General features: G+C 47.2%; 2 protein-coding genes across 4 annotated transcripts in view; one reads left to right on the top strand and one right to left on the bottom strand.

Moving 5' to 3' along the window:
- MNAT1 (MNAT1 component of CDK activating kinase) overlaps positions 1-7,733 on the bottom strand; it is a 113,631-nt gene extending 105,898 nt beyond the window's left edge. For both annotated transcript variants that reach the window (XM_072337731.1, XM_072337732.1), the window contains exon 1: positions 7,601-7,733. In XM_072337731.1, the coding sequence (XP_072193832.1) occupies positions 7,601-7,689 (89 nt within the window). In that variant the 5' untranslated portion in view covers positions 7,690-7,733. The remainder of the gene's footprint in view (positions 1-7,600) is intronic.
- Positions 7,734-8,113: 380 nt separating this feature from the next.
- LOC140252728 (homeobox protein SIX4-like) lies at positions 8,114-19,517 on the top strand. Of its 2 annotated transcripts, XR_011903697.1 has the most exons (4): positions 8,114-9,264; positions 10,534-11,222; positions 13,679-14,794; positions 15,367-19,517. XR_011903697.1 is itself a non-coding variant. In XM_072337730.1 (3 exons), exons 1-3 carry the CDS (start codon positions 8,114-8,116, stop codon positions 14,473-14,475), a joined length of 2,637 nt encoding a protein of 878 aa, XP_072193831.1. In that variant the 3' UTR covers positions 14,476-19,517. The 2 variants fall into 2 exon arrangements, 1 of the variants encoding a protein (XP_072193831.1); XM_072337730.1 differs by having other exon boundaries at positions 13,679-19,517.
- The last annotated feature ends 1,955 nt before the right edge of the window (positions 19,518-21,472 follow it).

The raw sequence follows: 21,472 nt of genomic DNA, 5'->3' as shown, positions 1-21,472 counted from the left end.
GGAACTATTGTGAAGCTCTTAGATCAGACTGTGTTGCAAATCATTATTGCAAAACATTAAAAAATAAAAAATAAAACCCAGCAGATCTCACTACAAAACTCACTACATGTTTAGCATCAGTTCTTATGACTGTAATAACAAAAAGAACAGCCTTTCTGGGAAGAAACACCCACCATCTCCTGCATGTCATTAAATCAGAAAGGGAACTGGAGATGTGAATCCTAACTGCCCACAACACGAGCTCAGCAGCTTGTCCCACATTCTGCTACTATCGGGGAAGGTTCTTTTCCTTTTTTTCCTTCTTCTGAACCCTGGGATACTCAATTCAATTTCCAAAATGCTGACCCAGCCTTACTTCAATCTTCACCTTCACTTGTCCTTGGAACAAAAAAACAACAAGAAACCAATGCCTCAGACAAAGGGCACAGGAATGCAACTTCTCAGTGTTCTAAGATGGCCTTTTCAAGTCTGTTCTCCTAACAATTAAGTATTATCTGAGACACATCACAGCCTTCATAACTCGGGAAGATATTTGCTTAATTTCCTGTCTGTTCTATATGTGTATATCACCTATTAGAATTTTCGAGCTCAGGCAACAAGGGAGAACTCAAATGTCCTTCTTCCTCACAAACCCACAGGATTATTAGCTTGAATTATAATGTAATAGATGTATTTTTAACAATATCTCAACATTAGCATTTAGACTGCAACCCAGAGCCAAATTTAAAAGCAAATATTCACCATCAAGGCTGGATGGCAGAAGGAAATAACCTCTTGGGTATATCAGCCATGATTTAACCACCTCCCACAACTAAGTCGGAGGGGCTTTAGAACAGTAATGGGATGGATCAGTTCTAATCTCAATTAATAAAGACAGGAATAACTCCAAAAAAGACAAAGAAAGGTGACCCAGATCTTTATACCCCAAGAATTAAGGAGGGGAAAAAAAAAAACCTCTTTCTGAGGGAATACACTCAACTAAAAAAGAAATCATTTTTGCTTCTTCCTTTGAGGATGCAGACAGGCTTTGATTGTGCTACTACTTCAAACAAGTGTCAGCCAACCTATCCTCCCATGGCACATCCAAGCGAAAAGCTCCATCATGTTTTTCCCAATCCATCCATAAGAAATTAGAAGTAAGTTAAGTCCATAAGTTAAAATGCAGCATCTTACCTAATTTTTTCAGTAGAAAAACCCACAGGCCTTAAAAATATAAACATACCACACAGCAAACTTCTAGGGAACAAGTAACAGCCCTGAATAGAACAGCTTGTATATCTTGTAGTCAAGATGCTTCATTTAGGAAGAAAAAAAGAAAGCTTGCTGAATAAAACTCCAATATGTATTTAAGCACTTAATTCCCACATGCTTAAGCTAAAATTACAGGTCCGACAGATCCTCACTACCTGCCTCTAATTACACTTCCTCAGACTTAACTTGGCTTAGGTACAGTTTTATGTTATTTTCCACAACCTCTGGGGCTTCACCCTCCATCCTAAAAGATGGTGATTTTCTTGAACCACACTGCAGAGAAGAATGCAGCAGGAGGCCAAGCGATCTTTTCGCTTGGAAGGAGATTAAACACAAAGATTCCAAACTTCTTATTTTTTTTCCAATGGCTCCAGCCCCATGCGCTGGCATGAGATCCCACTCCACTGAATTCACTGGGGATGCTCAGACTTTCAACTCCTGGTGAATCTGACAGCCGCAAAACTCCAAGTGCTCCTAGCATTAAAATAAACAAGCAAATAATGAAACCTCTGTTTCTTCATTTTAGCAGCCGTTAGCGTTGCAATTAGAGTTCTCCAAGGATGCACTTACCCCCTAATGAATCCCTGGAACAGCCATAACAGGGTGCAGGGCAGATTAGAATCCCCACAACACAACCCACTGAATTGATGTCTCCCCTGAGCGATACAAAGCTGGGCCTAGAGATCGTAAGCACTGTTACGCCATCTTCATTTTGGAGCCTTGTTAACAAATTAATTGAGAAATAAATATGTCTCCCTCTGGGAAAAGGCGAAAATAAATAAATCTATTTTAATAAAGAGACTAGACACCTTGCCATAAGGCTCTTGTGGACAGGAAGAAGACAGCAGAAAAGTTTATTATCAAGCAAAACCATTAACAACCATCTAATATTGCAGTCGTGTATGAACAAAGGCAAACACAGGACAGGGATGAAAGCAGGAGCAGAAAGCAAGATATCAGCTTTCTGCAGAGGCTGCTCCAGTGCCCGCACCCATCTCCCAGAGCTGTCAAGCATGGGAAGGACACTTTGCAGAGACAGCACAGAGCAGGGGGAGAAAGGGAGTTTCTGTGCTTTCATTAGTGTGCAGACATCCATGTTTCCTCTCTCTGGTTGGGATAGGTCACAGGTAGCTGTAGCAGCCCCACTGACTCCAGAGGAGCTTTACACACCAGTTTCCCCCCTCCTCCCTGCAGCAGGCAGCGGGACAACAAAGCAGAACCAGCAGCCTCAATTAACTGCTCTTTTACATAAGACTTTTGTGTCTGATTGTTGGAGACCATATGGTCCAAGTTTACAGCCAACAGTAAATGTCTTTACCCTGCCCTGTTTGCAGTAACAGCCTCAACATTCTTTTAATGCCATTTTTGCTGGACGCATTTCCTTTCCTCTTTATGTAAGTAAATCACTGGGATATGCTTAACCTGCCTCCTAAAACTCAGCATAGGCCATGACATTCAAGCAGACTGAATAAAAGATAATCTCAAAGCCAGGTGGACTGCAATTGCACCGGCAAGCACACACCCTGCAGCCGTATGTTCAGAAAAGGCATCAGGAACCCGAAAAATCAAAACCTGTATTCAAAAGCCTTTGTGCACACACAGTTCTTCAGAGTGAGCTTTTAAAAAGATGGCAAAGCCACCACTTCACCCTAGAAATTAATGCATTGCAGAACTTTAATCAAGCACTGCTCTGTAATTAGACACGCTTTCCCATGCGCAAAAGCATCTTTAAAGCCAAGTATGTGATACCTTCAACTTCTGTGATACTTAAGAAAATAAACTTTAAAAGACATGAATTATTCTTGAACTGAACATTTCCATACCAAGTCTCACCTTAGAACAACTTTTAACTGCTAATTTATCATCTGCTCTCCCTGTGACAGGGAAGATTTATAGTGGAAAAGGCCTATTTAACATTACTGTAATGCCAAAAACACATGGCATTACACTTTTTGTTATTTTGGTCAAGCAGCAATAACTAAGGAAAATACTAAAAAAAATACCCCCAAAATATTCCCATAGTTGTAGGGTTTGGCATGGTTCCATCAGAGCGAACTGCAGCAGCAACTCAACCTGAAGGATGTTTACAGCAGAGACTGAGCGTCCAATCTTATCCTCTTGCACTCATCTGGCTACCCCTTATCTCTGCTGCAGCACTACGGTGCTTATCAGCGTGCTGACCCCTACCATCAGTGGACATGAGCACATTCCAGAGCCCCCCAGCATAGCAAACACATGGCGTTAGGAGAAAGCTGCTCCTCCCTCCTCTGCCTATCTGCCTGTATCGCTGTGCTCAGTGCTACCTGCATATATAGGTGCTGTGATGCAGAACAGATCTGTTGGCAGGGTCTAGGTCACAGTAAAAGAGAGGCTAAATAGGTGCTAGACCACATACAATCTACTCCAGATTTATATCAGCAATATGAGGAAGGGGAAAAGGATGAACAACAAAACAGCCAAAGCACAGAACTTTATAGCAATGAGGACCTTCACTGCAGACATCTGCCAAGAAGAAGAACAAAGAGAAGCAAACAGGACACACATTGCCCAACAAGCTCTCAAATACCTTGAGATTAACTTTGTTTACATAAGAAGTAGAGAAAAAGACAGAAGAAAAAAAAGGAAAAAAGCTATGGATGGAAGATTCTTCTAGTTTCATTCTAACCAAAGGGGAGGAACTAGCTAGGAAAGTGAAAGCAGAAACTTCCACCTCCTGAGCCAACAGGAAGTATGAAAAGGCATCACTTGCTATTCTTCAGGGGGGGCAGAACAGCCACAAAATAAAGCAAATAAACTAACAATAAAGGAAAAAGCTACCTGAAATTCTCTGACAAGTCACCTCAGCCAAGCACAACCACAGAATCGCACAATTGTAGTGGCTGGAAGGGACCTCCACAGATCATCAAGTCCAGCCTCGCTGCAAAGCAGGCCACTGCAGCAGGCAAAAGCTCTTTAATGATTTGAAATTCAACAGATTTTGAACGTGTTCCCTTTCGTGAAATTTCAAATAACTGAAGGTGACTGAAAGTGAACGGCACAATTATTAAAGCAGGAAAAGTCAGAGCATTAGGAAAGAAACAACCTGCAGACAACAGGGAAGGTAACAAATATCTCTCTAGAACCGTTAAGTAGGAGTGAGTTAATGCACCATCTCAAACAGATAATGCTAAAAGCATTCAGAGCGTTTGCTGCATCCGCCTTCCCAAGGTCAGATGAACTGCCCAACAAAACCCCTGTCAGCATGGAATGGCAAGAACACAAGCCAAAACTGGGAAGCACATCAGAGTAGTTGCCTCAAAGCTCCTGAGCAAACACCAAACAAAGACAATTAAGGCAATACAGTTCTGCACGTAACTTATTAATCATAGAATCATAGAATTACCCAGGTTGGAAAAGACCTTGAAGATCATCAAGTCCAACCGCAGCCTAACCAGTACCCTATCTCTAAAAACCCTCTTGTTGTGACCAAAATGCAGGACCCGACACTTGGCCCTATTGAAACTCATTCCTTTCATCTTGGCCCATTGATCAAGTCTATCCAGGTCCCTCTGTAGTGCCCTTCTCCCCTCAGGCAGATCAACACTCCCTCCCAGCTTAGTATCATCTGCGAACTTACTGAGGGTGCACTCAATCCCCTCATCCAGATCATCAATGAAGATGTTAAACAGAAGCGGCCCAAGCACCGAGCCCTGGGGGACGCCACTTGTGACCGGCCGCCAACTGGATTCCACTCCGTTGACCACAACTCTCTGGGCCCGGCCATCCAACCAGCTCTTCACCCAGCGGAGTGTGCGCCCATCCAAACCACGGGCAGCCAGCTTCTCTACCAGAATGTTATGGGGGACAGTGTCAAAGGCCTTACTGAAGTCCAGGTAGACCACATCGACAGCCTTACCTTCATCTACCAATCTACCATAGAATGAAATCAGGTTAGTCAGGCAGGGTCTACCGTTCATAAACCCATGCTGACTAGGCCTGATCCCTTGGCTGACCTTTAGTTGATCCATGATGATACCTGAGATTATCTTTTCCATAACCTTCCCAGGCACCGAGGTGAAATCTTCCCCCATGGACAGTATTCAGGTGTTACTGCATTAAAAGAGCACTTCAAGGTTTCCAAATCTGGTCAATGTAACAACATGTACCCTAAGAAAACAGACACAGGCAGTTATCAAAGACCATTTCTGATCTACACATCAGGTTCCAGCAGCCTGAAGGACACAAGTAGCGAATCCTACAGAGCAAGAAACCAAATACACACAGTAGCACAGGTTGGTCAGGGTTGCGATCAGTCCCTGGGATGATGTTGGAACATGTGAGCTGCCAAGCAACCTATCTGTTGCATATTTCAGATAACAATGCAGTTAAGAGCCAACATGCAATGTAAGAACAAACCATACCAAGGGAACAGAATTATTTCCTTCAGCAACAGAAGAGCAATGCAGGTAGGAAAACGTCAACTTGAGACGATATAGTTTTGATTTTGTGGGACTTTTAACACATCAATTAACAGTCATACAAATTAAAAAAGGAGGACATACTGAAGTACTGAGAGACTGCTAGAACCCTGTATGAAGAAGTCAGTTACCTTTATTTTAGAGAGAAAACAGCAAGCCGTTATCAAGAAACAGCTTCAAGCATGGAGGTTTTTGTAATACCATACAGAAATAAGTACTTGTAATACCAAAAACACCACTTTAAAGGGGTTACTAGAAGGATACTACAGAAGTGACACACTTGAATCACATCAAGATGAAAAGTTCTTACAACTGAGGTAAAGAAACACAGAAATCCTACTTTCGCAGTGAGTAACTTTACCCTCATGCACATATGATTTAAGGCAGTGGATCGTGAATGCAGCACCCCTGCACTGGGAAGGCAAAGGAGGAACTAACCTCTAACTAACCTCTTTGATCTAGACAGGGTCAGGCTGGGTGGCCTTGCAGTTTTTTCCCCTTGCAGATACTGGAGCTGTCCAAGCCCAAGGCTGCAAGTGCTCAGACCATCAATTTGGCCACGGAGAAAACAATTCCCAATGTAGAAGTGCAAAGTACAAGAGCAGAGGAAAGGAGAAGCAGTCTCTGAGCAGCTAGAAAGAAACAAGGAAAGCCATGCAGAAGCATCGGCCCCTAATAAGCTGGACCCAGGATAGCACAAAGTATGACTGATCAGCTCAAGTAAAACTCAGCTATAAAAGAAAACATTGAGAACCAAAGGAGAGCAAAATGGAACACACTGTTCTCTGCTGGAAGTGGCTCTGGAGGAGCTTGAAAGCAGAAGACCACAAAGACCACCAGTGCTTTCCTCTCCATTGGAAAAGAGGAGAGAAACATAACTTTAAAGCTGCACAGCCTCACCTAAACCAGCGGCTACCTTTCAAACTCCAACTAATGCCACGCTTTCACACAGCCAGCACCGCTGTTACCAAAGGGGCATTCCTGCTGCCTCTTCCTCCTACAGTAGCACCACCAGGACAGCATCTACTTACTGCTCTTCCACATGTTTCCCTGGTAACAGCAAAAGCATGTGTGTGGACATAGAGGACGTGAGCAGGAAGAGATTAAAAACTACCCCCCACTCCTTTTTTTCTTTTCATCCCTAAGCAATATAACATAAATCCCTTATTGCAATCCAGTTTCCTCATCCTGACAACTTACTACATCAGCACACAGGGTTTTTTAGGCTGTCTGAAACATGTATGTTATCCTAACATTTATGTAATAGGAAAGATAGAGAGATAAATTAAAAAGATGAAAAGCCAGAACGGATTGTTACTGCAGTATGGGGGGTTTCTATCGTGAGTATCTATAAAGAATTTAGAGCAACACTTTTACAACTTGCCCAGAAAGTAAGGAAGAGTTACAGATCCATCAGTGCACATGTTCAGACAGCACAACGCTTACAGCAGCTACAGCCAGCAATGGGAATTACCACCAAGTTCAGCTTTGGGAGACAAGAACAACATTGGCAAGGACCTCACTGCTGCAAAAGGGATGCAGTGGAGAAGAACCACCAGAACACGCTCAACAGAGGATTACCCAACACTAAAAGCAGCACTAAACCTTCAGATACAGCATTCCTCATTCAGAACACTCAGGGTAAAACATACAAAAGGTTGTTGTGTTCATTTTTCCCCCTCAGTTACCCAAGCAGGACGCTAAATACAAGCGAGAAACTTTTAAATAGGCCAGAAACGCGTTTCCTCTCCCCCCTCCTCTCCATACCTCGAATCCTGACCTGGCCGCAGCCCGAGAGCTCTGCACTACACGAGGGCCCTCCCCAGGCCCGAGCGCTCCCAGCGCACCCCGACAGCCCCGCAGCCCCCACGTAACCCCCGGGCCTCACTCACAGCGTGTGCCCGCAGACGTTGACCATCAGCTTCAAGGAGGGGTTGCGGTACTTGGTGGTCTTGCAGCGCGGACAGCCCTGCTCGTCCATGGCCGCCTCCTCCCCTCGCTGCTGGCTGCTCGCCGCTCCCTTCCGCCTTCCGCCGCCCGGTGCGCCGCCAAAGCGGCCCCCCGGCACCGCCCGCCGCCCCGCGCGTTCCGCACCGCGGCCCTCAGCACAGCGCGCGGCCGGGTCGGGCCGGTACGAGCCGCTGCGGGCGGAACCGCGCCTCACGGCCAGCCCCGGCTGCGCTCGGGGAAACCGCCGCGCTCTACAGCTTGGGGAGAAAAGCTTTATTTTTCCACCTCCGGCCCCGCGGGACGGGAACTGAGGAGAACGGGCTGAGGGGGCCGCGCGGCTCCAGGTGAAGGGAGGAGGGAGTAGCGGGGGAGGGGGGCTGAAGAGAGCGGGGCCGCTTGATTGACAGTTGCCATGGCGACGCGCGAGTCCCCGCCCTCCCCTGGCGGCGCAGCCAATGGGAGGGCGCGGCCGGGCCAGCAGGCTGCGGTGCCATATAGTATTGCGGCGGGGCCGGGAGTCACGTTGGGGGGAGCCGCGGAGAGGAGCCCGTTTACACTACTTTGCTATAGCAGCTCTCGTTAATGGTTATTGCGTGGCCGGGAGGAAACCTGATCGGCTAGAGCCGGCCGAGAGCAGGAGGAGGAGTGGACTTTCCGGAGAGATAGAAGAGGGGGGAGAGGAGGAGAAGGGGACACCGAGAGAGGGGGGAGAGGAAAAAAAAAAAAAACAAAAAAAAAAAAAAAGGAAAGCAAACCAAGTCATGTCTTCTGCCTCCCCCGCGGACGAGATCACGATCAAGCAGGAAAATGTGATGGAAATCCTCTCCGACGCCGGCAAGGTGCCCCCGGACGGAGCGGCCGCGCTGAGCCCCGCGCCGCCGCCCCCCCCCGCCGCCGCCCCGTTCCCCATGGAGCACGGAGCCGCCGCCGGGGAGGAGGGCAGCGCCGAGCCCGTCCTGCTCCACACGGAACTTTTGGCCCGGAACCACCACGCCGCCGCCGCCTCTCCCTCCTCCTCCTCCTCCTCGTCCTCTTCGTCGTCCTCCTCGCAGCCCCCCCTGGCTTTCTCCCCGGACCACGTCGCGTGTGTGTGCGAGGCGCTGCAGCAGGGGGGCAACCTGGACCGCCTGGCCCGGTTCCTGTGGTCTTTGCCCCCGAGCGATCTGCTACGTGGCAACGAGAGCCTGATGAAAGCCCGGGCGCTGGTGGCTTTCCACCAGGGCATCTACGCTGAGCTCTACAGCATCCTGGAGAGCCACAACTTCGACTCGTCCAACCACCCGCTGCTGCAGGAGCTGTGGTACAAAGCTCGTTACACCGAGGCGGAGCGAGCCCGGGGCAAACCCCTGGGGGCGGTGGACAAGTACCGGCTGCGGAGGAAATACCCCCTGCCCCGCACCATCTGGGACGGCGAGGAGACGGTGTACTGCTTCAAGGAGAAGTCCCGCAACGCCCTCAAGGAGCTCTACAAGCAGAACCGCTACCCCTCGCCGGCCGAGAAGCGCAACCTGGCCAAGATCACCGGGCTGTCCCTCACTCAGGTCAGCAACTGGTTCAAGAACCGCCGCCAGCGGGACCGCAACCCGTCCGAGACGCAGTCCAAAAGGTGAGCGCTCGCCCCGCTCCCCGCCCCCTCTCCCGCCGCCGTCTCTCCCTCTCCCGGCCCTTTCTTCCCTTGCAAACATGGCGCTTACCTTCGGCCTCCCTCCTTCCCCCTCCCCACTCCCTCGCTCCCAGCGCACCCCCCCGGGCACAACTTTTCCGGCCGTCTCTACGAGTGCGTGAGGCGGGGGAGGTGTGTGTGTGTGTGTGTGAGTGGGACGGGGGGAAGCGCTGTTTGTCTGTTTGTTTCCTCTCTGTTTGTTGTTTTTTTTTTTTGGGGGGGGGGTTGTTTTTAACTTCGCTATCCCTCCTGACAGAGTTAATCATTGACGCGCGGGGTCCCGCCGCTCACTCTTGTTTTGAAACCTGACTCGGGAGCGGCCCCCGCTCGGGTTTCAACGGGGCGAAGCACCGAGGCCCGAGAGACGCCGTAGCGCGGCCCTCCCGCTCGGCCCCGGCCTCCCCCGCTCCGCCCGGCGCTGCGCGGCCCCGCTCCGCCTCCTTCCCCCGGGGCGTGGGGCCGCGGCGGGGGCTCGGGCAGGTGGAGGTGACCTCCCTGCTGCCGCCCCTCCCGCCCGCCTTCCTGCCTTCCTCCCTCCTCGGGAAGGAGGGAGGGGAGTGAAGAAAAGAAGGGGGGGGGGGTAAAGGGGGGAGAAAGGGAGAAAAAAGAAAGAAAGAAAAAAAAGCCGAGGGCCTCAAGGCGTTTCTCAACCAAGGGCGCGATTGTGCAGCGCGGCCCCCCTCTCCTCGGGACACATCAAAGGGCGGGGGAGGGAAGGGAGGGAGCGACCGAAAAATGCGATGGAGGGCGGTGGAGTCAGCGAGGAAAAGGCAGCGCGGCGCTCCCGGGGCCGCCCCGCCGCCGGCTCCCCCCTCGCACAAAAGGCGGAGGTGGCACCTGGAGGCCGCGTTGCCCCGGGTGTCCCTTCGGGGCCTCTCCCGCAGCTTCCCGGCCCGCAGCTGCCGCCGAGCGCTGTACCAAATGGCTGCTGCTGCTTTCGCACGTGCGGGTTCTCTTCCATAGGCGGGCGGAGGGCTGGGCCCGGCCCGGTGGGCTCTGGTTGGTTGGGGTCATTGAGGAGTCTGTAAGGCAGTCCGTAAAGTTTCTCCCTGCTTTGATGTGTTCTTTACTGAGAAACCTCTGCCTTGACTCGTGTTAAAGGCAAAGCGTAGGAAATAGAAGTTATTCCCACAACCCATATGGTGGCAGGGAGGCTCCTTTGGTCCAGAGCTCACTGGTAACACAGTGTCATCTCTCCTTCTTTCCCAAAAGCGAATCAGATGGCAACCCCAGCACGGAGGATGAGTCCAGTAAGGGGCAGGAGGATTTATCCCCGCATCCGCTCTCCAGCTCGTCCGACGGAGTCACCAGCCTCAGCCTTCCCAGCCACATGGAGCCCGTCTACATGCAGCAGCTTGGAAACACTAAAATAGCCTTGAGCTCATCTGGTGTCTTGTTGAATGGGAACCTCGTGCCCGCCAGTAGTTCTCCCGTCTTTCTCAATGGTAGCTCTTTTCTTCAGGGACCCAATGGTGTCATTCTCAATGGACTCAGCGTGGGGGCTTCGCAGCCGGTAACTTTAAATTCACCCAAAACCACTACAAGTGCTGTGAGCAACGGGGTGTCTATCACTGACATCATGTCATCTTCTTCAGAAGATGTGAAAGACTTCAAACTCCTCCAGGCTTCAGTCCCCAACACAGCAGCAGACACGTTCAGCCCCAGCAACATACCTGTTTCCTTCCCCGGATTGATACCGAGCTCAGAAGTGAAAAGGGAAAGCACACAAACTGTTTCTTCCCAAGATGGAGGCTCTGTAGTTACTTTTACTGCTCCTGTCCAAATAAACCAGTATGGCATTGTCCAGATCCCCAATTCAGGAACAAATGGCCAGTTGCTGAACGGAAGCATCGGTTTTTCTTCTCTGCAGCTGCCTCCTGTTTCTGTGGCAGCTTCTCAAGGTAAAAACTTTATTTGTTACAGGGAAAGCTGCGAGGAAAAGATCAGGGTTGGGCACACATTACAAAGCTATCATACTTCTTCCTGTCATCTACTGTCATATTCTGGCCCCAGCCACGTGCGGCACATCACATCATTTGTCCCTTTTCCTTCTGTGTGGATTCTTTTCACAGGTAGGCTGTGACATGACAGCTGAGCTGCTTTACCGTGAGCTGATAAGGAAGTCTGCTGCTTCATTCCATGCTTTTCCCCCAAAGCCAATGCTATCAGTCTTTGTAGATCTCACACGTTTCAGTAAATGGAAATGCTCCCCGTGTGCCATTGAATTCTTTTTTTATGAGAAAGTTTATAAAAAAAGAACTGCAGCAGCTGGAAACTGTTTGCTGTTGTTGTTCTAAGCGGTGGTTGTTTGGTTGGTTTTTGTTTTTTAACCAAACAGTTTCATAAATACATTTTAAATGGCCGTAGACGCAACAAAACCAAGTTGCGCTCATGCGCTTCCTATCCCATAATTAAGAATGAATAAACTGCAGGGAAACAGTGGGAAGATGTAATAGCTCCTGGATAGAAAATGCAGGGGGATTTGGGTAAAACTGCCCTCTGCCCAAGCAAAATATGTCATCGCAGGTTCACGTGCCAAGTGTGAAGGCTCCTCCCTGACTTTGCCAGGGTTTGTCTTAACAATGCCATACACTGAGACTTGTGGCCAGCCAGGAGGAAGCACGGGGAACGCAGCAGTGGCTCTGCTTCGTTATTTTGAAGCGGCTCAGATACAAAGCGGAACTGAACGACTTCGTTACTTATTAACCACTGTATCTTTGGTTATGAAAATGATTAAACTTGAATGAATTGCTGTAGTTCCAGGAGTGCCAAATAGTACTCTGGAAATCAAATTGTCAGCTAATTTCACTCATGGGAAGTTAACTGTTTTTTGCTGTTAAAATAGCACAGAGAGGAACAGTGAGGCTGTACAAGTGCTTTTTAAACAGGTGGAAAATTATAAGAGCCAAAAATACGACTTTTTCCAGTGAGTTTTGGTCATTGGTAATTGTTGACAATTAGTTTAACCAAGATAAAAGAAGGTAAGACATTTGGTCTGAATACCACCTGTAATTACAAAGCTGTGTAATCCACGTGCTCCGAGGCATAAGCTGACAGCTGGCAGCAGCAAGAATGAAATTTGGGTTCCTGAAATATGGAACAATGGGAAAGCCCAAAGTGCATAATAAGCCGCTCTCTAAACATTTTCCCCATGGCTGAAAATATCAGTTCCCACTGGAGGCCGATCCACAGCATGTGTGGTGCAGGGAGAAGTCAAGATCCACACTGCCTGCTTTGTTTTCTCTCCTTTCTGTTGTTTTTTTTAACGTGAAAAGGATGAATAGCTCCCACTATTCCAAGTGAAGTGCATTGCAGGCTGAGTAAGCTACAGTAAACGACATGTTATTGCCAGGCAACTTCCAGTTGCCTCAACTTTATTCTTCTGGTTTCTATGTACGAGTGGCATCTTCCAAGAAATCATCCTGATTGATGATTGGAAATGAATGAGGACCTAAACTTTTCCCCCAGGTGACACGTGCTTCAGTGCTGTTATGAAAAATCACACTATCACCGTCTGTAGCTTCTTAAAATTACAATTATTAAATGCCTATTGTGAAAGATGTTTAAAGGGGGACCCTGCCATAAGAGCCAGCGTATCTTATTTTAGGGATGGTTACAATGACCACATTCATGGTGTGTCCAGCAGAACCAAATTGAGATCTTGTCTGGCCAGATTTTCTTGCTGTACTTATCTAGGACATCACCCAAGCAGTCCAGTGGCTTTCAGAGAGGGTGGTTGGGTTAACTTTGCACCATACAGTGGGTGTAAGAGGGTTAGGCTTCTAGCAACATGTGATGAAGCACAGTGAAAGGCAATACGTCTGTATGCTTGGCTGGCTGCATAGTTATCCTGGTAGAAGTTATTGTTGTTTGAACTTTTCCTCCTGCAGGTTCACTCGGGTAGGTTCTGCCCTGCCATGATGTGCTTTATGTGACGTGTGATGCTTTCCCACACACAAGTTGTGATCTGTCTCTGAACTATCTTTAATAGCTTCTCATGCTTCTATTCTTAGATAGAAATTGAGTGGTGGCAACTAGTGAGGGCCAAAGCACGTTCGTTTTAATCACGTGGCCAGGGACTGTTTGCCCCTTAATGAGAGTGAGTCTGAAAGATACCTGATTTACCACAGCTTTTTTTTTCTCTTTCTAGACACAGTTTCTATTAACAGAAGCTTTTATTTCTTCCTGCCAATTTTTCTCTCACCTGTTGTAAACAGGGCTCTTCTATTTCACGTGAAATAATGTTGGGTGTATGTACTCCAAACACAGGGCTACCAAAGCGTCTCAGCAAAACGACTGCAGAGCTTTCTGACAGCTGTAATCTGTATTTTCCTCTCTTTTGTTTCCCTTTCCCTAGATAACGTTTCAGTAAATTCTAGCACATCAGATGGAGGAACTTTCACGAGTGACTCTTCGACGGTACAACAAGGAAAGGTTTTCTTCAGCCCCCTCACCCCGAGCGCCGTCGTTTATACAGTTCCCAATTCAGGTCAGGCGGTGGGATCTGTCAAGCAGGAAGGACTGGAAAGAAGCCTTGTGTTTTCTCAGTTAATGCCAGTTGGTCAGAACACGCAACTCAATGTAAACATGTCTTCTGAAAATATATCCAGCGGAGGACTCCAGTCCCTGGCCTCCTCGTTAGTGAATGTAACGCCCTCCCATAATTTCTCCCTCACACCACCCACTCTTTTAAATGCTGCAGAACTGAGCTCTGGTATTTCCGAGAGCCAGTCCATGTCATCGCCCGTAACCAGTACCTCTACTGTGATATCTATCAGCAACACTAACTATGCAACTCTTCAGAACTGCTCCCTCATTACCAGTCAAGATCTGTTGTCTATTTCTACAGCACAACCCACACTTGGAGAAATCGTTTTTACGACTGGAGACCGTGTGAGCCATCCATCTGCACAAGTACACCAGGATTTTGTCCGAGAGCACAGGTTGGTTCTGCAAGCTGTACCAGACATCAAAGAGAATTTCTTGCCTAATTCAGAAAGCAAGTCAACCGGCAACTTAATGATGCTGGATTCGAAATCCAAGTACGTTATGAGTAACATGGTTGACACAGTTTGTGAAGAACTGGAAACGGACAAAAAGGAACTTGCCAAACTGCAGACGGTTCAGATGGATGAAGATATGCAAGACTTATAATTATTCTTTTTTCTTGCTTTCTGTTTTCAGTAGCTAAGACTCCTGTTGAGGCCCTGAGAAGCACCAAGTGGGGTTTTTTGTTGTTGGCGTTTTTAAAGAAAACAGAAGAACACTTAAATGGTCTGAATTGATGTACAGAGGAATCTCTGGCAGCGGGTCTCGGTTGCCGCACTTGGTTTGCATGCAGTATTCTCTTTTAAGCAGATTAAAGGAGAAAGGAAATGCCAGGGGAAGTACCAAGCAAATGGGTACAGGTTTGGCTACTGCTACTGCGCTGATGATATAACTAGATTCTCTGTAGTGCAACATACTATCAACAGTAAGTATACACTCCTAACAGTAGATAGAAAGCAAAAATCTTGCTCTGGAATGGTAGAAACGATGCAGTTCTTTTCGCTGTTTACTTCTAGTCCGTGGGCATTGAAACATTTCTAAGAACTCTAGACGATACCTCACAGGCTACTTTTTTGTTGTTGGAGGTTAAGAAACAAAACAAAACCCTAACTAAGTTTGTTACTGGTGTGTTTGCTATTATTTTTTTTCCCCCCAGCAGACTTCTGTTCATACCAAAAATCTCACATCAAACATGGGCAGGTTTCAAAGTGCTGCAGACAGCATTTTGTCAGTGCACCAGAAAAAGCATCATCTGAAACTCTTAATTATGCAACTCGGAAGCTTTCTTTCCAGTATGAATGTAAATATTGTTTCAGTTCTTATAAAGGAGACGTTTTTTAATTAGTACGATGGATTTTATTTATGGTTTATGTTCCCTTTCACTTTAGACACAATGCGTTGGAAAGGAAAACGTTTTCTGGCTGTTTAATTTATTTGTATTGTTTGAGCAGGAAGTAAACGTAGTTATTTCTGACAAGGTTTTACTTTTTTTTGTAGGTTTTCAAGCAATAGACTGTCAAATAAAATGTTAATCACACTGAAACTAGAAAATGAGCTCCCAGTCTCACAAACCCAGGAGGTCCCTGTCTCTACCCCCTCTGTCTTTGCGTTCAGGGGTTTTTCTGTTTGTTTTGTTAGCAATTTGCAAATTAGTTGAACCTTTTTTTTGCTTTGTGTATTTTTTTTTACGGAATTCCATGTGCCTTTCTTCCTAGTGGCCTTATCTTTGTTACTAAAGCACAGTGGCAGGAGGAATAAAAACACTGACTTGCAAATCTCCGTCCTCAGGGCTGAAGCCTGATGCCTTACTTTTGCAAGTAGCCCTGCTGACCCCAGTGTCCCTACTTGCATGAGTAAGAAGAGTTGAGTCTTTTGGAAGAGTTGAGTCTTTGGGTCACGCTGGGTGACATTGAGTGGTGGTGCAGGGAGCTGGGGGCAGGAGGATTGTGCAGGGGGACCACAGGCAGAGCAGTGCAGGAGGAAGGATCTTGGCTCTGGCCTCCATCTGATGAGTGTGGAAGGTTGGTGGGCAGGCCAGGAAAGGGAGTCCCATGTTTCCCCACAGCCATTGGCTCAGCAGCCCTTGTGGGAGGGCTTCTGCTGCTGTTCAGCAAGCAGGCCCCCATCCAGGAGTGCACTTAAGCATGGATTTATAAATCCTTCCAGAATAAGCAGCGCGGGGGCCGGTGGTGGGAACTGCAGCTGCCCAGAAGGCCCATGGAGCAGCCCTGCTCCTGCGCCCTGTCTGCGTGGGGATGGGTGTCCTCTCCCTTTACCCCTCTGCTCTCCTTCAGGTACAGCACAAGCAGGCAGGCTGTGGGCAGGTGGAAAAGACCTTATCTTTCCTCCAGAGAATCTTTTGTAGCGTGAAAAAGCACATCCTTAAGCTTTAAAATAATACTAATAATGCAGATGTATAAAAACGACATGCTGTTTATCTTTGTGTTTCTGTTTTATTTTTATTTCTTTTTCTAATGTGAATATATACAGTAGCTAAAGCATGTATTCATCCTCATCAGGGGCGTGGGCCGAAGCCTTTGGAAGATGATAGGAGATTTTTTCCTTAACTTCTGTGGGCTCCACACCAGGCCCAATACAAAATCACTTGGGCAAAAAGAGCGGACAGGAAAGTGAATAGAGAGTGCACGTCCCAGTCTGTTTCTGTCTTGGTTATTACCTGGTTCTGTGGAAAGCCTTTAAGGAATGAAGGTTTCTCCTGTATGGCACAGACATCCTTGCTGTTGTTTTGCACTATATTGAATGCAGCATGTTTTTAAGGCAGTGTGTGAAACCTCAGAGCTGAGCTCTGCTGGTAAATGCTGCAGTTTACACTGCAAGCTGGAGTCTTGAATGTTGCAGGGAAAAGTGCAGGGGAAGGGAAGAGCAAGTGTGCAAGGCTTGCACTTTGCAGCTGCAGGGAGTCACTGGTGCTTTGCAAACAGAAGCTGCCCCTGAGCAGTTGGCTGTCCCTATGTGCACCCGAACAAAAAAGGGTGCTGAAGGCAAGTGCTTTAAAGTGGAGATGATCACAAGCAGAGCATGGAGCTATATGTTCCCCTGGCACAACTCCTCTTGGCATTCAGGGGATCTCCATGTGAGCAGGGAATCAGATGGTGCAGAACTCTGCTCCAGTGGTTTATCCGAGTGCCTCGCTGGGCTCCAGCGTGAACAATTTGTTTTCCACCTCTCTTTTACCCTCAAAACAAAGATGATGATTATGGTAACAGTGTCTGTATCTGATCTGCATGAATTGCTCAACTTCTTGGAAAAAGAAGGTTCCTGTATTGTTGTATTAATGGAGAACGTACGCACAGAGCAGGAGCTGTGTGTAGCTCTGAGGGAGTTGTTCAGGGCTTAACGTTTGGTTTGTGAAGCTGACTGTTCCTAGAGGCAAGCTAGAGAATATTTCAGAGCTCTCTGTCAAATGTTGAATTCATCAGGTCCCGAAACTGAAAAGACTGTGGTGTCATATCAGTACATTAGTGCTTTTTTTCACCTCCCTTGCATTTGTGGTGTTGCTGAGGCTCTGAATTTTGCAGCACAGTTGATGATGACTGTGTATGTTGTTACAGTGGTGCGTATCTCGGGGTGCCTGGTACTTCTAATAGGAGACCTCCTGTCCTTTCGTGGGAGCGGAGGATGTATATAAAAGCAGTGGTTTGGGACAAAGTAAGATTAATCTATTTGTCTTCCAGGTATCAAGTAACTTATTTCGTTATTATGTTTTACTCTTTCTTTCTCCCACTGAAAATAAGTGTCATTCCCTCCAGATGATGTAGTTAGAACCTCATGGTTGTTGTTTTTTTTGCAGGTACATATGCACAATATAAAGACTCATTGCACGGTACAGTGTTTCTAAAATAAATATTTAAATAGTAGTTTTACTCCTACTGTAAATTTAAGGGTCGGTTGTTATGATGCGGCCCTCAAGCAAGAAGGCTGACTGCTCTATGTAGACAGGACACAAAGGCCCATCGAGCATCTGGGGCCACATCTTCAGCTGCTGTAAATAAGGCATTGCTCCACTGTTTCCCAACTGAAGATTTTACATGGTGTTCAGGGGGTACGGATGCTCATCTCCCACAGATACTAATGGCAGAGAGCGTCTGAATCTCATGGACAGACCTTACTATCGCGTTCTGTTGTTTCAATGGAAGATTAGTCTATCCAGCACAATTACTACTTCTCTTTCCGCTGTGGATGAGAACAAGGATCATTTCAACTTCACATATGTTTGTAACTTGTAAGTCCACTGGAAATCTTACAGGAAACGTTGCCAAATTCTACTGCTTTTCTGGTCCCAGACTCAGCTTTGAAAAGTACACTTAAAGTTTAAGCAAATCCCTATAAAGCATGAGTGCTAAAAACAAACAAACAAAAAAACCTTTATTCTTCACTACCTTGAATTAAAGCTGCCTCTATTGCACCAGACTTTTGCAGAGAACCAGAAATATACTGAATCAAATGCTCTGTCTGGACTATTTGCAGCATTATTCCTGTGGTCTTACCTAGTCGGACATTTCAGCCACATCAGTCGTGAACATCCATTGGCCAGCTCCTTGGCTGGGATAAACGAGCACAGTTCACTGACTTTCATGTCATTTCACACCAGCTGAGAAAGCGGTCCATTCATTTCACTGGAGCTGGATCAGGGATGGATTTGGCCCAGTTTGCAGTGACACTATGAACTGGTTCACAAGGCCGATGCTCAGACAGTTGCAATGAACAGCACCAATCTATCCAAGCAAATACCTCTTTCCATTTATCGCTTCACCCTGCCTGTGGATTCAGGAAGATGCAGTTAGAAAGCTGTTTTCCCTAGAAGTAAGGCTGGAACCGTCTTTATTGTTGTTATCTTTATGAGATCAATGACAAAAGTGGATGGATTCACGGAAATAATTTGCAATTAAGTTAAGCAAGGCGGAATTTGGCCCCACGTGCACAGGAACTTTTCCTGTACGTAGATTTCCAGTGCCTGTGCACTTTCCTTAACGAGGACAGACAAACAACCATCAGGGCAACATCCCTCTGGTTCTGCATGAAACAAACATGCAGGATCCCAGGGACGTGGAGCCGGTGTTGTCTGTGGTCCGGCAGCATCTCAAATCACAGAAACAATAATAATGTTTGTAACTCCAGAATCAAAATGAATGGCATGTTACAAAGCAAGGAGACCTGAAGTCTTCCTGTATCTCCTAGCAGTGACTGTCTTGAAGGATGTTTTATATCTTAATCTTATGTTTCATATAATTTAAACTTCGCTTCTTACATTTCTGAACTCAAGGAGGGCGGTGAATCCTCTGACTTTCAGGATTCACATTCAGAGGATGTTTGTTCTTTTGCTGCATGTACTGCTTGTCCAGAACTTACCAGTTATTTCTGCGATATGGGTTTATTGTGCCTTACAACAAATGAGACATTGAAGCGGAATGTATGCATTAGAGGAGGGAATAATCAGAAGTCTTTACTGCACTGTTAGATGATGCCGACCCAGAGAGTATCATCAAACATATCCGTGCTTAATTACCCAACCAAAGAGATCTAAAGTATGTATGTTTGTTGTACTGTAATAGGGGTTTGTGCCTGGACAATTAAGTGTTTTATTTGTATTCTGAGATGATGTGAACTTATTTTTCTAAACACTATACTGAATAAACTTTATATTTATACACATCTCGTGTAAATATTTCTCTTCACAGTATCTTTGAGTTGTTTGTTAGAAGACCAATCTGAGGTAGGATCAGTGCTTTTAATGGCTTGCTGTGAGGGTGGTGGTAGCAGTGAATCCCTGTGCTCACCATAGAACTAATGTGAAGCCTCCCTAAGCGGCATGAGCTCTTCTTGTGATTCATTTGATTTTTTCCAGACCATAACTTTGCTTCAAAAATACTAAATTAAAAACCAGAGATCGTCTATTTCACATGAAACCCACGTATTAAATCTGTCTCAAACCAAATTTACCCCCTAATTAAATGCTATCTTAATAAATTTCTACCTACTGCTTGGGACCGGGACAGCATTTACTCACAGCTTCCTTGGCATTAGGGCTTTTTGATTTCAAATAGGTAAATCCCTGTTTGCTCTGTCTTTGCAGACTCTATCCCAGCAGCAGCACACGTCCTGCTCACCTCATGCAGCACAGCTCACGGTGTTCCTGGAAGCCTCCAACACAGTGCATCCCTCCCTCTCTGCCCCATAGCTCAGCCTGCTCCTCCGCAGCTGCTGCAGCAAATCCAGCTCCCTGAAGGTAGAAGGAGACAATTGTGTTGCCCAACCACTTTTCCTTCCCAGCAGCAGCGTGTGTGACTCAGTCCTGTTGTTCGTATCACTTACCTTTGGCATGGCAAAGGTTTTGCCTGAGCAGTAGGACTGGAATAATATTTTCCTGCCCGTGGGGGACGGCTGCAGTTTCCAAGTAGTTAATTGATCTCCGACAGCAGCTCCATTCCAGCTTTGCTTGGGGCAAGGCTGAGGGTCTGAAGCTGTCCTTCAGCCTGGCTGACCCAACACAAGTTGGGCTGGGAGTGGCTTCTTGTCTGAGGCTTTCCTGTGGGCTCTTGTCACTGCCCTGTTAGGTGCAGGGCAGAGCAGCTGCTGGGTCAGCTCCACTTTGGGGGGGATCCCTCACAGGCTCAGGAGGGACTTGCGGCTGCGCAGCCCCCAGCTTGGCCCAGCAGAGCTCAGTAGGGCAAATGAGAAGAGGAAAGTCTCTGCCTATGCAAATGTCAAAATTCTCCCTGAGCAGCCACCCATGCGGTATGCAGGATGAATCATGTCCTAACGGAGCACATTCCTACTACTTTGGAGGGCTTTGCAGATGTGCTCCAGGTCACCCTAGGCGAGAAAACCACACACAGCCACAGTTACTTGCTCCCTGGCAGCTTGTGTGCAGATGGGGAATGGGGGACAGCACCTTCAAAAGGGTGGGCAGCCCTCTCCCCAAGCTGGGTCCCTTTGTGTGTGGATACAGGATGCTGGAGGGAGAAACAGGGCTGCCAGAGCAGTAGGCATTCAGCTGGGAGGAGGCTGATGGGCTCCTGATCTAGCTGGGAAGGGAGGCAGTGCTGGAAGACTGCTTTTCATCCCCCCGATTCTGGCTGGATTTTCCCTAGTGATGGCTCAGAGGGGAGTTTTTCTGCTCTAAGAGGCAGAGTTTGGGTCAGTAAAGCAAGGTCTTAATGGACATGTTCGTGGCTTGGATACTGGAGGTCTCCTTCCAAGGCTGCATGCGCCCCCCCACTGCAGTGATCACTGGCTGCAGAAGCCTTTGGACTGGAGCCTCAGTGATGGATACAGATCACATTTTTAATATAGAAATACATTTTAGAAGGAAAACGATTCCCAGAAATAGGAATTCATCTGCCAAACAATGTGCACATAACTGACTTTACACTCAGAGGTGCCAGAAAGTTCAGGAACGAGACCAACAATAAAAACCAACACACGTGTGAAAAATCTACTACATTAAAGCCAGATTCAATAAAAATAGCACCTACTTTATATGCTGCCGAAGCTGGCACAGGCCTCAGAAAGGAGAAGGAAAAAGATAAAATGTTGAGGGGTTGCACCCAGCCCCGGAGGAACCGAGCGGTGCTGATGGTGA

Source organism: Excalfactoria chinensis, chromosome 5 (assembly GCF_039878825.1).
Source record: "Excalfactoria chinensis isolate bCotChi1 chromosome 5, bCotChi1.hap2, whole genome shotgun sequence".
Lineage (NCBI taxonomy): Eukaryota > Metazoa > Chordata > Aves > Galliformes > Phasianidae > Excalfactoria > Excalfactoria chinensis.
Note: the sequence above shows the minus strand (reverse complement) of the source record. Positions and strands in the feature narration are given on the sequence as shown.

Coding starts and splice junctions, on each gene's coding strand:
- LOC140252728 (XM_072337730.1), top strand. CDS start 8,114: ATGGGAGGGCGCGGCCGGGCCAGCAGGCTGCGGTGCCATATAGTATTG. Junction 9,265..10,533: donor TCCGAGACGCAGTCCAAAAG/GTGAGCGCTCGC, acceptor CTTTCCCAAAAG/CGAATCAGATGGCAACCCCA. Junction 11,223..13,678: donor TTCTGTGGCAGCTTCTCAAG/GTAAAAACTTTA, acceptor CCCTTTCCCTAG/ATAACGTTTCAGTAAATTCT.